We start from the raw sequence: 14912 nt of genomic DNA, 5'->3' as shown, positions 1-14912 counted from the left end.
ATAAAATTCAATGCAGCACACCTGTCCCTAATGTACTTGAATATAGTGACATTAGAATAAAATAAATCACAATCATAAGCTGGGGCTCATGTTTTTAAGTCGTGCTCTTGCTAAAAATTTTAAATATAAACATATGTAATCACTTGATGTCCGTTTTATTTATGGACATAGGATTATTGCCTATTTTACCATTTATCAATTGTTTGAGTGTCTGTTTGATTTTTCTTTGATTGAAAATGTTTGGGGGTTTTTTTTTCTACTGAAGTCATCTGTTTTGTATTTGAGCCATATTATAGTACATTTGTGTCTTTATTATTCAATCAACAACAAAAAAAACATTATATAAAAAACAACTTTTCAATCAAAAAATAAATATTTTCAAAGAAAAAAAGTGAATGCAAAAAAATAAAAGATCCCAAAAATTGCATTTGAACACTTTTTTTCCTTTGATTGAATATGTTTATTTTTGATTGAAGTGATTTAAAAAAAAAAAAAAAAAAAAGAAAATAAATTAAAAAAAAAAATTATAATAATATATTTTATAAATAATAAAGATCTACCTCCATAGGGCACCAGCATCTTGAATAGGCACTTCCACAAAGAACTGACTCTCAAATTGGACAAATAAATTATTCTAATATTATTATTAATAATAGTGCTATTATTGTAATAATTGTATGTATTTGTTTATTTGTCTATAATTCAGGTTAATTGTCAAAGATCCGTCTCCGTTACATCTATAACGGCTCCTTCCGTTCATCTCTCACCGTGTCCTCATCTCGGCCCAGTGACGGGAGCAAGGCGACTGGATGTCGGTGCAATCATCCGTGTTCTCCGGGTAATCCCCGGCTGCCCCCCCCTCCCCCGGCGGACAGACGCACGGTGTTCCCGGTGCCACGTGACAGTGACCGCCCATGCTCAGTGTGTGAGCGCGAGCAGAGCTAAAGCAGCTCTGATTGGATCAACGACGGAGTGCGTCAAGCTACACAAAGTCCTGTGAAGTAACCGGAAACAGAAAGATTTCATGTTCTATATAAAATATCACACTCAACAGAAGGGTTTTTTAGGCCTACCCTCGTGTTTAACAACACAAATTATGCTGTAAAGTTTTAGGGGGAAAAAAAACAAAATAAAATACAAAAAAGTTTTTAATAATTTAGCCTTCTTTTAAAATCGAACTGGGCATCACTGTGCAGAAATGTTAAAAACAAAAAAGTTTGGGGTCCCTGTGCTATCTTTTAAGAACTTTATATTTTCTGTGCTAACCTATACTGTTATACTGATATATGGTTTGATTTTGATTTGTTTATTGCTTTTGTGTTAGTTGTGTCCCCTATTTGATTTAATGGTTTATATATTATATTTGTCTCTATTTTATGAAAATGAGTTTTTATTTTGATGGGGATAGAAATCGTTACATTATTCTTCATCTCAGTCAATGTCAATTATGTCAAACCATGTTCCTCTGAATGCTTTGAAATGTTTTTTGTTTTGTTTTTTTCTTCTTATATGGATGAAAAATATCAATCAATCAATGCTTTTGTCTTATGTGCGTGCATGTTCCTACCTGGATGATGGTGCTGATCCATGGAATGCTTGGTGCAGAGGCAACAGCGATCTTGTTTTCCAGATACGGTTTTCCGCATACTTTTATTTTGAAGGTAATTACAGGAAACTTATCGCCTGTCCTCGCTGCCTTTACTGACAGCCTCAGCGGTGAGCAGCAAATAAACGGTGTCGTAGCTGCGATGCTTCCAGTCTGCATCTACCGGAGGGACAATAACCGGTGCTCAGTCGGTGAGGCTGCGGTTCACTGTGACGGACATCTTAACACCGAGTAGCTGTACCTAATACCGGGGACCTGTGAGAGTGAGAGCCCCGGGGCTGCCGCTGCTCAGGGCGGGGTGATGGTTGGGTTCCGGAGCTTGGAAATGGGAACCAGACGCGGCGGGGTTCCGGCTGCAGTGCATCTGAGGCGGGGACCAGCATGAGGTGCTCCCGGGCTGAGGAGTAAGCGTCACCACCATGAGGAGGCTTATCTCCGTCTGCTGCCTTTTCCTCGTTACCGGCGGGGCGGCTCGGGCGGGGGCCGTCGGGAACCTAACGGTGGACGGCGTGGACGAGCGCAGGCTGAGGGCCGACAGCAGCAGCAGGTATGGAGCCGAGACCTGGGGCGGCTCCCCGGAGGAGGTGCACACCACCCGGGGTAGTCGGTCCGTTACTTTAGTTGGTTGTGTTCTGGAGGGCCTGGACACGTATATCTCTCATTTATTTAATTTATTTATTTATTTATTTCAGATTTATTGTAGGTTCGCCGACCCTCAGTTTATTGAAAATTGTATCTCAAAATCCTAATGTGCAACATTTTAGCTTAAATTTTTTTGTGCTGGTTTGGTTGCATATCCTCTTTTGATGTGGAATTAAACATATTGGAGACAGTAAAATGCCGAAAGGAAAAAAAACAAAAAAAACAACAGTAATTATAAATGGACAAATATACATACAGTAATTATTCATGAGCGGTCAAAGTCATTACCACAATTTAAAATTATATAAGATTGTCAAAACTAATTCAAACACCAGGAAAGTCCATCCAAATATTGGGTTATTTACGTGTTTGGCTACATAATTGTCTTTAGTTGCATTTAATAGCTATTATTACTTGCTTTACCTTCAGCTCCATTCTTTTTCCCACTGCACAATACACTTTATATTTGATTTTTCTATATTTTCTGCCTTGTACATAAAGATCTTTATTACTTTTTAAATTATTATTATTTTTATACTTTTCTTTGTTTTTAATTTTTGTGGCATCCGATGTGGACAGCAAAGTAACAATTTCATTGTACATGGAGACATATTCCTTACTGTACACATGATAATAAACACTTTGAAGTTTGTTTGCACAGCCTATTTTAATACTTAATGTCTTTATAATCACAAAGTAGGCAATAAAAGTCTGGACACACAATAAAGCAATGATAAAGAACAAGCAATATTTAAAAAAAAAAAAAAAACTTAATTATGTAATTATTCTCAGGCTAAATTATACAGCTAGATAAATACCCCCACCCTGCCCCACAAAATCAAATAAAAAAATCTTCTAAAAACTATTATTTTGGGTTTGCTTCACTGTATATTTTGTATTAGTTTGTTTAGCATTTTAAGTCTTTGTGTTCCTTTTCGTTGGTCTTTTTGTGCTGGCTTGGCTGACTAACATCACTGGATAAAAGAAAGAATACATAAAAATAAAAGAATTCCAACATTGCAGTAAAAAAAAAAACAAGAAAAATACTCTAAAAACTCCATTACTACTTCAAAAACGACTACAAAACTAAACAAAACGACAACAGTAATACACAAAATTACACCAAATAATACAAAACAACAAAAATATACAAAATGACTCAAAATAACAAACCAAATTACAGAAAATGAAAACAAAAGTAGACAAAAAGACAAAAAAAAATACAAAAAACAGGCCAAACGAAAACAGAAATACACTAACATTACCCCAAGAAACGCAAAATGACGACACAAATACACGATATGACTCCAAAAAACATATATTTTACAGGAAAAATACACAAAAGCACAACAGAAATGCACAAAAAAACACACCCAAAATTACTATAAAAACTTTTTGTTCTTTCCTGTGTTAATGCTCAGATTGGTCATTATTCTAAATGCTGACATGAATGTTGATAATGTGGCCCTTTGAACAAACAAACGCATTTTTGTGGCACTCGTTGTCTGGAAGTTGCCCACCTCTGTTGTAGCACATTATAATTGTTTAGTTTGACCAGAGAATAATGACATATTTGTGTTTCTTTTTTTTGTTGTGTGTTATTTGTGTAATTGGGTAGAGTGTTTTGTGTTTGTTCCTGTTTTTATCATGGTGGTGGTTCCTCCTAGATTACAGTTTCATTTAGCAGACACGAGCAGTTATGGTTAAGGGACTTGCTCAACATCCCACAGTGATGACCCAGGTTGATTGGAACCTGACCCTCTGATTATACGCCCGCTTCCTTAACCATTTATTCTTTTGTTGTTTATGACAGGACTATAACTGACTAACGGTTGCACTGAAATTCCTGACACCAAAAATTTTCTGCTGAAAAAAGCCCAAAAGTGCATTTTCCATTTTTGACCATAAAGTTTCATTGGCTGGAATTTTGGTGCATCACTAGTATTAACTCTGTTTTGGTTTGTATTTGTGTTGTTGGCAGTTTTGGTCCTGTTTACCAATTTTATCTCACTGGCTTCTCACTGGCTTAATTGGTTGATTTGCATGTAATATAGGGCTGCTCAGTTATAGAAACAATTATAATTATATTTTTGTCATAATTGAAATCATGATTATTTATCAACCAAAAAGTTATTTCTTTTTTGTACAAAAAAACATTAAATATATTCTTTAAACATAAATAAAATCCTTCAAACACTAAAATCAAATACTGTATGTTCACTTTTGAACAAAACAAAACACTTCTTACACGTGATGTGTCTTTGCTCTAGGTTTTCATCATCAAACCCAAAGTGTTCCCATATAAGACAATTTGACTTGCCACTTGTTTACCAAGCGTTTTTGCTGCGTTTCTCCTGCCATGTTTCAAGACCACGAGCAACAACTTTCCTCGTGTTAGCCTGCAGGCTAGCTTTGGCTTTGAGAGGGGTGGGGCGGAGGGGAGGAGCTTGCATGTGTGTGGATTAAACAACTCAAAGTTAGTATTATTAACGTGTGTGCCAAGCTTTATTATTTGTAGATGTCCAAAATAGTTTTTGTTTTATTTAGTGAATAAAACATGTTCAAAATTAAAAAAAAAAAAAAAAAGTAATAATCTTCTTTCTTGATTGTGTTATTTTTGTAATCGTTGGGTGTAATAATCGAAATCGTAATTGAAATTCCATTAATTGAGCAGCCCTAATGTAAAGTGCTGTTTTTCCCTCTTTTTAACTGTTTTTTTTGTCTCCTTTGTTGCCAGCAGTCATGAGACAAACTTGACGGGCGATGGAAGCAACACATATCTAAGAATCGGGGACGGATCCTTACAGGAATTTGAGTTTCCTGAAAACACAAATGGAGTGATTGTGATATCCAGCCTGTACCGGAGCACCACGGTCAGCAGCAGGAAGGGACGTCAGAGCTCGAAGCAGACGGTCCAGGTCCGCTCTTTGGATCCAAGCATCCTCTCCATCCTGAATGTGACGGACAGTGGCCACACAGGACCAGCCAGGAGTTATATCATCAGCATTCGCTCTGGTTTCCCAGGCCGAGCGCAGCTGGAGATCCAGCTGCTTGATCTGGACAAGGACTCGGTGCCAGTTTTAATCGAGGAGAGGACTGATTACTCTATCAGAGTGGCGCCCGGGGGTGATGATCCGGTCACCCGGCTCATCCAGTCGGGCGGTTTGTCCCACTTCTCAGAAAACCCGGTGCTATTTGCCTTGTTGCCCCTCATCTTCATCAACAAGTGTGCCTTCGGGTGCAAGGTGGAGGTGGAGGTGCTGCGGGGGCTCCTGAAGAGCCCAGTGCCTCTGCTCCTGGGAGTGCTGGGACAGTTCCTGGTGATGCCTTTATATGCCTACTTGGTGTCCCGTCTGGCCTTACTGCCCACCGAGCTCTCTCTGGGCCTTGTGATCACCTGCTCGGCGCCAGGCGGTGGAGGCGGATACCTGTACAGCCTGCTGCTGGGAGGGGACGTCACCTTGGCCATTTCCATGACTCTGGTGTCCACGGTGGTGGCGGTGGCAGCGATGCCTCTGTCGTCCGCTCTCTACGGCCGACTGCTGGGCGTCCACGCTGCCCTTCACGTACCCTTCATAAAGATCCTTGGCACACTTCTATTCATCGCCATTCCCATCTCCCTGGGCATGGTGGTCAAGCTGCGTCTGCCCGCTCTAACCCGAGTCCTGCTCGCCCTCATACGACCCTTTAGCTTTGTCCTGATCGTCGGGGGCATCTTCATGGCTTACCTAATGGGGGCGTCCATTCTGGCCAATGTCAGGCCTCAGATTGTTGCAGTCGGGGTGACGGTGCCTTTGCTCGGTCTGGCGGTCGGAGCCGTCCTGGCCAAACTCACTCGCCTGCCGCTGCCGCAGAGGAAGACGGTCAGCATTGAAGTGGGCGTCCAAAACAGCCTTCTGGCCCTGGCCGTGATGCAGCTTTCTTTTCGCAGAGCGGAGGCGGACTTTGCTTCGCAGGCTCCGTTTATCGTGGCCCTCAGCAGCACCTCGGAGATGCTGCTCATTGTTCTGGTTTACGTCGCTCATCGTCGGTTGTGCGGCTCTCCGGAGCCAAGAAGCGACGCCTGATTGTAGTCGCTGATTTGTTTGAACGTTCCTTTACAAAAAAAAAAAACCTCCACTCAGGCGAGTCAACAGGAGATGGTGCATTTTACTGCTCTGCAAACCACGGACACATCAAATTGCTAACTTTAAACCCAATAAATGGCTGCTAGGTGTATAAATACATTCAAGTAGCCAACCAGGGATCTGTTTGCACCTTGATGTTTAACAAACAAACTTTTGAATTGTTTTGTTTTTCTTATTTCACTTTATTTTCTTGGTTGTTTTGTTTTTAGTATCTTTCCTACTGTTGATATCCTCTTATTACGTCTTGTTTTGGTGGTTTTGTTTGTTTTGCGTGTAATTTAGTCCATTTTATAATACTGCATTGGTCTTGTAAATTCTTCTTTATGGCAGTTTTCTGTGCATTTCTTGTCATTTTGTAGTTTTGTCATCCTTGCTCATTGTTTTAGTTGTTTTGTGACCATTTTCTTTCTAAATTGGTGTATTTTGGTAACTTGTTGGTCACAGACTAGAGTTTTCTTGCTCCTAAATGTGCCAAAATTCTTTAAACTCTGCTCTGGTCTCCAATTATGGCTTAGATGTACAAGAACAATTAGGTAACAATTCTGAACTGAAAGATGGAATAAACATGACAGGAATAAGTTCTTCAAATAAGCTGTTCAACTGGTTTGACCCTGACTTTTTATTACATCAGATAATCAAAAAAGTTCAGTTTCATTCGTAAACATTTTCCTAATGAGGATATTTGCAGGTATATTTCCACTTTATTGTAGAGGAGTGGAAATGTAAAAGCTTGTCTTGTCTTAAAGGTATAATTTGTATAAATGTGGCAACACTACTTTTCTAAGTCTGCTAATTCTGAGCTGAGCTAACATGTTCTCCTGAGTGTGGATTCTGAAAACGTGTTTGTCAACTTCTCAATACTGTAAATCCCCTGTGGTTATTGCCCTCATTTTCTTTTGACAGTTCAGCTCAACTCACCTAAATATTGTCTAATGAGCAACAGTGATCAGGGTGTGGCTGTGTTCCACGTCTTAAGTTATTCTTATGCACTTTTGGTGCCTAAACTCAGCAGTACCGGGTTTCCTTTAGTTCCCACAATGATTATTTTTCTCACACATATTCTGCTGGGTGTTTTTTGAGTCCTGTGGTTTGCAGAAATGTTACAATGATGACCTTTTCTCTCCGTAGGGAGGTAAAACCTGTGGAAACCTGCTGTTTTTTCAGCTCAGTCGTTGCCGTTCACGAGGCGTTGAACGGAATCTTTTTTGTGCTTCTTTTCATCTGGTATTTTGGTATTTTTCATGAAAACCAAAGGCCTTTTATTCCACCTCCCCCCTCAGAGCCCTCTCTGTGTTTCTATCACGTCATGTACTTTTTCAAACCAGATTATATTGTGAGGTACTGAGTGTAAAGATTCATAAGAGAAACACCTATGAAACAAAGATATTTTTCTATCAGATTACCTTTTTGTAATCCTAAAGCAAAGACTGCTTAGTACCATGTTTACAAGAGGTCCATGTGTCTTAGCCTGAGTGGGGGTTTAAAGTGAAACTATTTGTGATAATATTTTGGAAGTATTTGCCACTGATTGTGTTTCCTGGATCTTTGAATCCATGTACTTGAATATATTTGCAAATGTGGGGGGGAAATGAAGAAAAAGTAAATAAAAAATCTTTGTTGACGCAGGTCTGTGTGTGTGTTTTTTTTTTTTTTTTTTGTTTTTTTTTTGTTTTTTTCTAGTGATATGAAATTAGTTTAACCTTTCTTTCTGCCACTGGTGTTTGCTGTTTGATGGTGAGATAATATTTGAGAAGACATTATTTAAAGTAAACTCATCAGGCTCTTGGTTAATTAATGGTATAGTTAAATACACTGATGGCAGACATTTTTCTTCTCAGGTGTGAACAGTTGAATTCTATTCCTATTTTATCCCCAGTGGACAAATGAGGAATTAGGTGTCATTAAAGTAAGAAAACACACTCAGAGAATGCAATCCTCTGCCAAGCGCCAAACTAATCTCTTTAGCAGATATTGGCAGTTTTTTGGATCAGTGATCCTGTTTATGGTCATTTATATCCCATTAAAAACGATCCAGTAAAGTCTAAATGTATGGGTACCCAGAATTTTTTGGATAAATGTCAATGGAATGCGCAATCCGGGTCTGATCCAGATGAAACTCGGTGGGGTAATGGAGAAACCAAATCAACATAACTAAATCAAATTATATAAACATCGGTCAATTACGAACTGAGATTTTGAATTTTTGCCAATAATGAGGGATTTTTCGACTTTTGAATTTGTTCCAGATTTCCTTCCAAATATTTAATGGAATCTTTCATGGCGTAATGTCTATGTATAATATTACTTCCTTGGCGGAGATACTGTATAAAAATAGCTGATATGTAGACATGAAGCAGTGGTAGGTGGTGTGGATGTTTGTAGGAACTCACTGTATCAACATGGTTTTAACATGTTGAGTAGGCAAAAAATGCCAATTGCTTTACCAGTTTAGGTCACGCACACGTACATAAAACTCTGTGACTCGCTGAGTGAGAGAAAAACTGATAATTGTAACACTTTGATTTGGCTCGATTTGCGTTCATAATGCACTTTTAAAATCACTTCATTCTGACAGGATAATCCCGTGCGCTGCTTATTTTTGATGCTGTAACTCAGATTGTACAGTGTGGTTATAATTCTCAGTAAAAAGCTGTAGTGTAAACTAGCAAAGGTGAAATGAGTCAGAATTGTTTGTTTGTTTCCTTCAAGGTTAAAGATGTCACAAAGTGTTACACGGTGAGGACAACAGCAATAAAACATTTAACCAGACACACAATTATCAAGGCCATGTTAAAAAGCTGCTTTTTAATGGATTCTACAGTGTTAATATTTCTCAACTACAAAGGAAGACATTTTCAGAGATGGGGAGCTGAAACCTGAAAGCACAGTCTTTATCTTTGAGACATACAGTAAAATGCTTCATTACCTCTTTAAAACAAACTAAGGCTTGGTCATGTAATCGTCGCAGCACAAACACGAACTTTTAACATGAAAGGAAAGAACACTCATTTCTTCTCATGCAGCTAGGTTTCATTTCAATAAGTTGTTGCGAAAGAAACAAGTCAAGGTCCACTTTTCTCTTTTTGTTTTATCTCATCAGTTCAACATGTGTAGATTAGTGGTTGTATGCATGTGGTAAGAGTTGTGCGACAGACTCCAGGTACAAAATCCACACTGAGCCCGTACAGAGAGAAGCAGAAACAGGCTGGTGTTTTAATGGGTTCTTCCTGTTTACGCGCTGGGTGCTTTCATTAACCTGTTTTCCATAGAAAAGGAAAAAAAAAGCAGAGCAGTTCAGACTTGCAGTTTTCTCCCAGCAGACCTGACAGAGCTCTGAGGAATGCAACAAGTCTGTGAAGCATTCAGGCCTGAGTTAGAGATTGAGCTAAAACATCTGCAGCAGTTGTTTTTGCAGATTGCAAATTATGTCACACACTGCAGGAAGGACACACGACCTGTTCGGCCTTTACATACAGTAAAAAGGTCAGTGTTGGATAAACAGTCCAGTTTGTCATCCAACTGCAGACCAAAATAACCTACACATGGCTCCACAACCACTACCTCTACTCCATGATAAATCCTAACAACTTTGCATATACAAAGTTTGTCAAATTCACCAAAAAACGAAACCAAAAGGATAAACAACCTTCACAGGCAAAAAGTGAAAACAAATGCTTTTATTTACCTTGTCTGGACATGATGTCAACACTACATGTAGTGCAATCTTTTTGCCAGAGCTATGCATGTTTTATTATTGCAAATAATTAAATAAATACATTTATTTTATTGCATAAGTGTGACCACCACCAGTCCTCTATAAGGAAGGGTGAAAAAACTTTATTAAAGGGAGAATATAAAAAGAGAGGGCAGTGTTAACCTTGGTGAGGGGGAAAGGAACAGGGAAGAGGGAGTCAGGGTATGGACAATGGAGGGGGTAGAGAAGAGTCAACTATTTTAAAATAACAAAATTAAATAAAATAGTGAAGACAAATTTCATTCATTTCCAGGTGAAAAAACTTTATTAAAGGAAGAATATATAAAGAGGGCAGTGTTAAACCTTGGTGAGGGGAAAAGGAACAGGGAAGAGGGAGTCAGGGTAGGACAATGGAGGGGGTAGGGAAGAGTTGATTATTTAAAATAATAAAATAAAATAGTGAAGACAAATTTCATTCATTTCCAGGTGATTTAAGACAAAACATATGCAACTGGATCCAAATGCAAACAAAACCAAGGGTCTACACACACATTTACACTCCAGTAGTTCATTAAAACATTGGTTACTTACTCAGGCCTCCAATGACGGCAGCCCATCTCTGACTCAGACCAGTCTGTGTGTGTGTTTGTGTGTTTTTTGTGTGTCAGCATGTGTCAGACCGTGTTTATGTGCGTTGTTCTCTCGCGGGGCTGACGGCTAATGACGCTGTTGAATCTTTACTTGTACATCAGCACAGCTCCTGTTTAGATTTCCATGAAGCACATTAGAGGCACAATAGGAAGCGAGGCCTCTTAAAATTTCATGAGGACACATCACATTAAGTTTTCATGAATTCCTTTCACCGTCTCCATCACATGAAACGGCCTTTCCTGTTCCTGCAATAAAGACGTAAACGTCCAGGAAAACACTGTGTTTGGAGGCAGAGCAGAGTCCCTGAATGCAGCACAGACGGTCTGGATCATGCTATTGATTCTTTTCCACATTCAGGTGCAGTCAGCAGGTTGTTGTCAATCGCTTTTATTAAAATCTAGTTACGTGCAGGAAAACAGAATGTTTGTATGGCTGAATCACTATTATCTTAAGCAGCATATTTGAATGGCAGGAAAACTAAGAGGCTTCTGATTCCAGTTGAGCTAAGTCACACCCAAATAATTTACTTAACAAGGCCTGGAAAACTAAAGCTACATTTTCCAATCTCCAAATCCTAAATGTAAAGATTTTGTGAATAATTTTTCCATTTTTTTTGTTTATTTTTATTTATTTTTTAATAGTTGAGTTCTATTTTCCTATTTATTCAAGATTATTCAAGACAGCACTGGTTGCATCATATAGCTGCTGCCGCTGTTGTAATAATAAAACTTAATTTACCATACATACTGTATGCTGAGAAGTTTACTTCTCTCTAAAAATGTATGTTTTTACAGTGTTTTATGAAGTTATTAACATTGCTTTTCAAACATGCCATGGTATTATTATCACTTATCTGAAATATTTAAATGAATCATAATGTAATTACATTAATATATAACTCTTAAAGGCAAGGCAAGGCAAGGCAAATTTATTTGTATAGCACATTTCATACTCAAGGCAACTCAATGTGCTTTACATGATAAAACATTCAATTGTTTAAAATCAATAAGAACATTTAAAATCATCAGTAAAATCAATTAAAATCATCAGTAAAATCATCATTACATCAACAACATGAGCAAAAATCTCTCTCTCTCAATCATACACAGTAGAGAAAAAAAGTGCCTTTAACTTTGATTTAAAAATGTTCACATTAGATGCTGACTTCAGCTCTGCTGCAGTTTGTTCCACTTTTTTGCAGCATAACAACTAAAAGCAGCATCACCATGTTTACTGTGAGCTCTGGGCTCCACTATCTGACCTGTGTCCATAGATCTGAGAGACCTGCTGGGTTCATACCTGACTAACATGTCACTGATGTATTCTGGACCAAACCCATTCACAGATTTATACACCAGCAGCAGAACTTTAAAGTCTATTCTGAGGCTGACTGGGAGCCAGTGAAAAGACGTTAAAACTGGAGTAATGTGCTCTGACCTCTTTGTTCTGGTTAAGACCCGAGCTGCAGCGTTCTGAACCAGCTGTAGCTGTTTGATGCTCTTTTGGGGGATTCCTGTTAGAAGACCATTACAATAGTCCAGTCTGCTGGATATAAAATCATGGACCAGTTTCTCCTGATCTTTCTGAGCCATTAAACCTTTCACTCTGGAGATGTTCTTTAAATGGTAAATGGTAAATGGACTTGATTTTATATAGCGCTTTATCCCCACACTGAAGCAGTCTCAAAGCGCTTTACATATTAGCTCATTCACCCAGTCACTCTCACGTTCACACACCAACGGGACAGGACTGCCATGCAAGGTGCTTGTCGACCACTGGGAGCAACTTAAGGTTCAGTGTCTTGCCCAAGGACACTTCGACACATAGTCAGGTACTGGGATCGAATCCCCAACCTCTCGATCAGAAGACGACCCTCTACCACCTGAGCCACGGTCGCCCTTTAAAGGTGGTAGAAGCTGTTTTTGTGATAAATTTGATCTGACTGCTGAATGTAAGATCTGAGTCAATCAGAACACCAAGGTTTTTGACTTGGTCTTTAGCTTTTAAAGCTCGAGACTCAAGATAATTGCTGAGAGCAGTCCTCTTTTCCTTGTTACCAAAGACAATCACCTCCATCTTGTCATGGTTTAGTTGAAGGAAGTTTTCACTCATCCAGCAGTTTACTTTTTCTCAGCAGTCACACAACACCTCTATGGGACCATAGTCATCTGGGTTCAGTGATAGATATAGTTGTGTGTCATCTGCGTAGCTCTGATAATCAACCTTACAGTTCTGTAAAATTTGTCCTAAAGGAAGCATATAAAGGTTAAACAGAAGAGGTCCAAGAACAGAGCCCTGAGGAACCCCACAGGACATTAGTAATCTGTCAGATTCAAAGTTTCCAATGCTTACAAAATAGCTTCGCTCCTCCAAGTATGACTTAAACCATTGCATTACTTTTCCATTTAGTCCAACCCATGTTTGCAATCTGTGCAACAAAATTGTATGATCTACAGTGTCAAATGCAGCACTTAGATCCAATAGAATGAGAACAGCCTCTATATGCTTAAAATTTTGAAATTTTGCAGATTCTTATGATGTTCTGTATGTATGGGTGTGTTTTATTGCCATAGTTTAGATCAAAAGAGGTTTAGCAGAGCGCTGTCATCATAACGTGCCAACTTTGGTCGTGAAACAAAACATGTAGAAGCTTCTGTTGGTTGATGATAGCGTATAAGCGGTGACACACCTAACTAATTTGACGGACCTTTAAATGATAGTCATGACCGAAATGAGATGACTAAAAATGTGACCCTTTCTTACGTGAATAGAGTAAAGTCAAAATAGGTAGTTATTAATTATAGCGTACAGTAGAGTATCTGTATTGATTCTGCAGTGGGGAAATTTACTGTCAAACATGTTCTGCACAAAAATAATAGGATGATTGCAACTGCAAAAGATGTCTTTGTCAGTCTCTTTTGGTTTTACCTTGCTAAATAAATATACACAACATACCCAGTGTGGTCACCAGTCTTTAAACTCTGTGGTTGCTGGTTAGTTGTAATAAGAGGTTGAGGCAACAATACTGCAAGGCAACCAGTGGAAAAACAGCAACATAATGATTGTTTTAATGTCCCGAATCCCCTTAAATGGATACTCAACCCAAAGTACAAAGACAGCTAAACTAAAATACTATTTATATGTAACCTTTACTAGTAGGAATTAGAGATAATTTACAAGATAAATATGCTATAAAAAGCACTTTAAACACACGCTTGTGGAGGTGTGACAAACTAACGTAGTGATTAGTGTTTCATTCACAAAACTTCAACTGGTTTTATGAGGCTAAAGGCACAAATAAAGTAAAGTTAACAATTGACTGGCAATACAAGAGTATAAATGACGTAATGACAACATGATACAAGAATAATGATTGGCTTAAATCTCCAAAATGGCAGCAAACACATATTCTAAAGTGATATCACATTGTTGTTGGCCAAAAGTTGAGAGAAATGACTCCAAAGACATTTTTGTCAGGAATTGATACCAAAATTTTATCATTCAGCTTTAGACCTATCGTCTAAAGTGCATTCATGAGATAGGTGTATCGCTTTACCACAACACAGTGTGGCAACCAGTGGGAAAATGGTACAGTAATGGTACAGTACTGACACATAAAGGTACAGTTTTCAGTGGCCCAAACCCCCATAAGTCAGTGTTTTTAACAGTTTTTTTTAAAGTTGTATTTTCATCAGCTGAACTCTCCTCAACAACACATTGCGGATGTTTGTTGTAATAACAGGGCATTAAAGAGAAATAGGACACCATAGCAGTGTAGAATGCTGAAGGGTGTGTGTGTGTGTGTGTGTGTGTGTGTGTGTGTGTGTGTGTGTGTGTGTGTGTGTGTGTGTGTGTGTGTGTGTGTGTGTGTGTGTGTGCGTGTGTGTGAAAACAGATCAGTTAAATGACGCATGTTGGTGCAGTTTGAAGAAGGGAACCGGTTGAATATCAGATCAGGTGTCAAATTATTTCTGTTTGCAGTGTTATTCAAAATGAGATCATTCCTGTTGCCCCAGGGAAAACCTTCCTACATAATGGTGTGTAGACACAGCAAATATACGAGACATTAAAGATTGAGGATATCTGTGTGGGTGTTTAGAAGGTGGTCTGACTTTTAGTGGAGGTAGGAAAGCAATGCAGATTATTTATTTAGTTTTGTCTAATAGAGTTAAGAGCAGTCCAGAGAGTTGGA

General features: G+C 38.7%; 1 protein-coding gene across 2 annotated transcripts; it reads left to right on the top strand.

The window, feature by feature from the left end:
- Positions 1–1697: 1697 nt before the first annotated feature.
- On the top strand, positions 1698–8000 carry slc10a3 (solute carrier family 10 member 3). 2 transcript variants are annotated; one of them, XM_028451311.1, is made up of 2 exons: positions 1698–2153; positions 4986–8000. In XM_028451311.1, exons 1-2 carry the CDS (start codon positions 2026–2028, stop codon positions 6313–6315), a joined length of 1458 nt encoding a protein of 485 aa, XP_028307112.1. In that variant the 5' UTR covers positions 1698–2025; the 3' UTR covers positions 6316–8000. The 2 variants fall into 2 exon arrangements, with proteins under 2 accessions (XP_028307112.1, XP_028307111.1); XM_028451310.1 differs by having other exon boundaries at positions 4983–8000.
- The last annotated feature ends 6912 nt before the right edge of the window (positions 8001–14912 follow it).

Source organism: Gouania willdenowi, chromosome 6, assembly GCF_900634775.1.
Source record: "Gouania willdenowi chromosome 6, fGouWil2.1, whole genome shotgun sequence".
Classification (NCBI taxonomy): domain Eukaryota; kingdom Metazoa; phylum Chordata; class Actinopteri; order Blenniiformes; family Gobiesocidae; genus Gouania; species Gouania willdenowi.
This window is presented reverse-complemented; position numbering and strand designations above follow the sequence as displayed.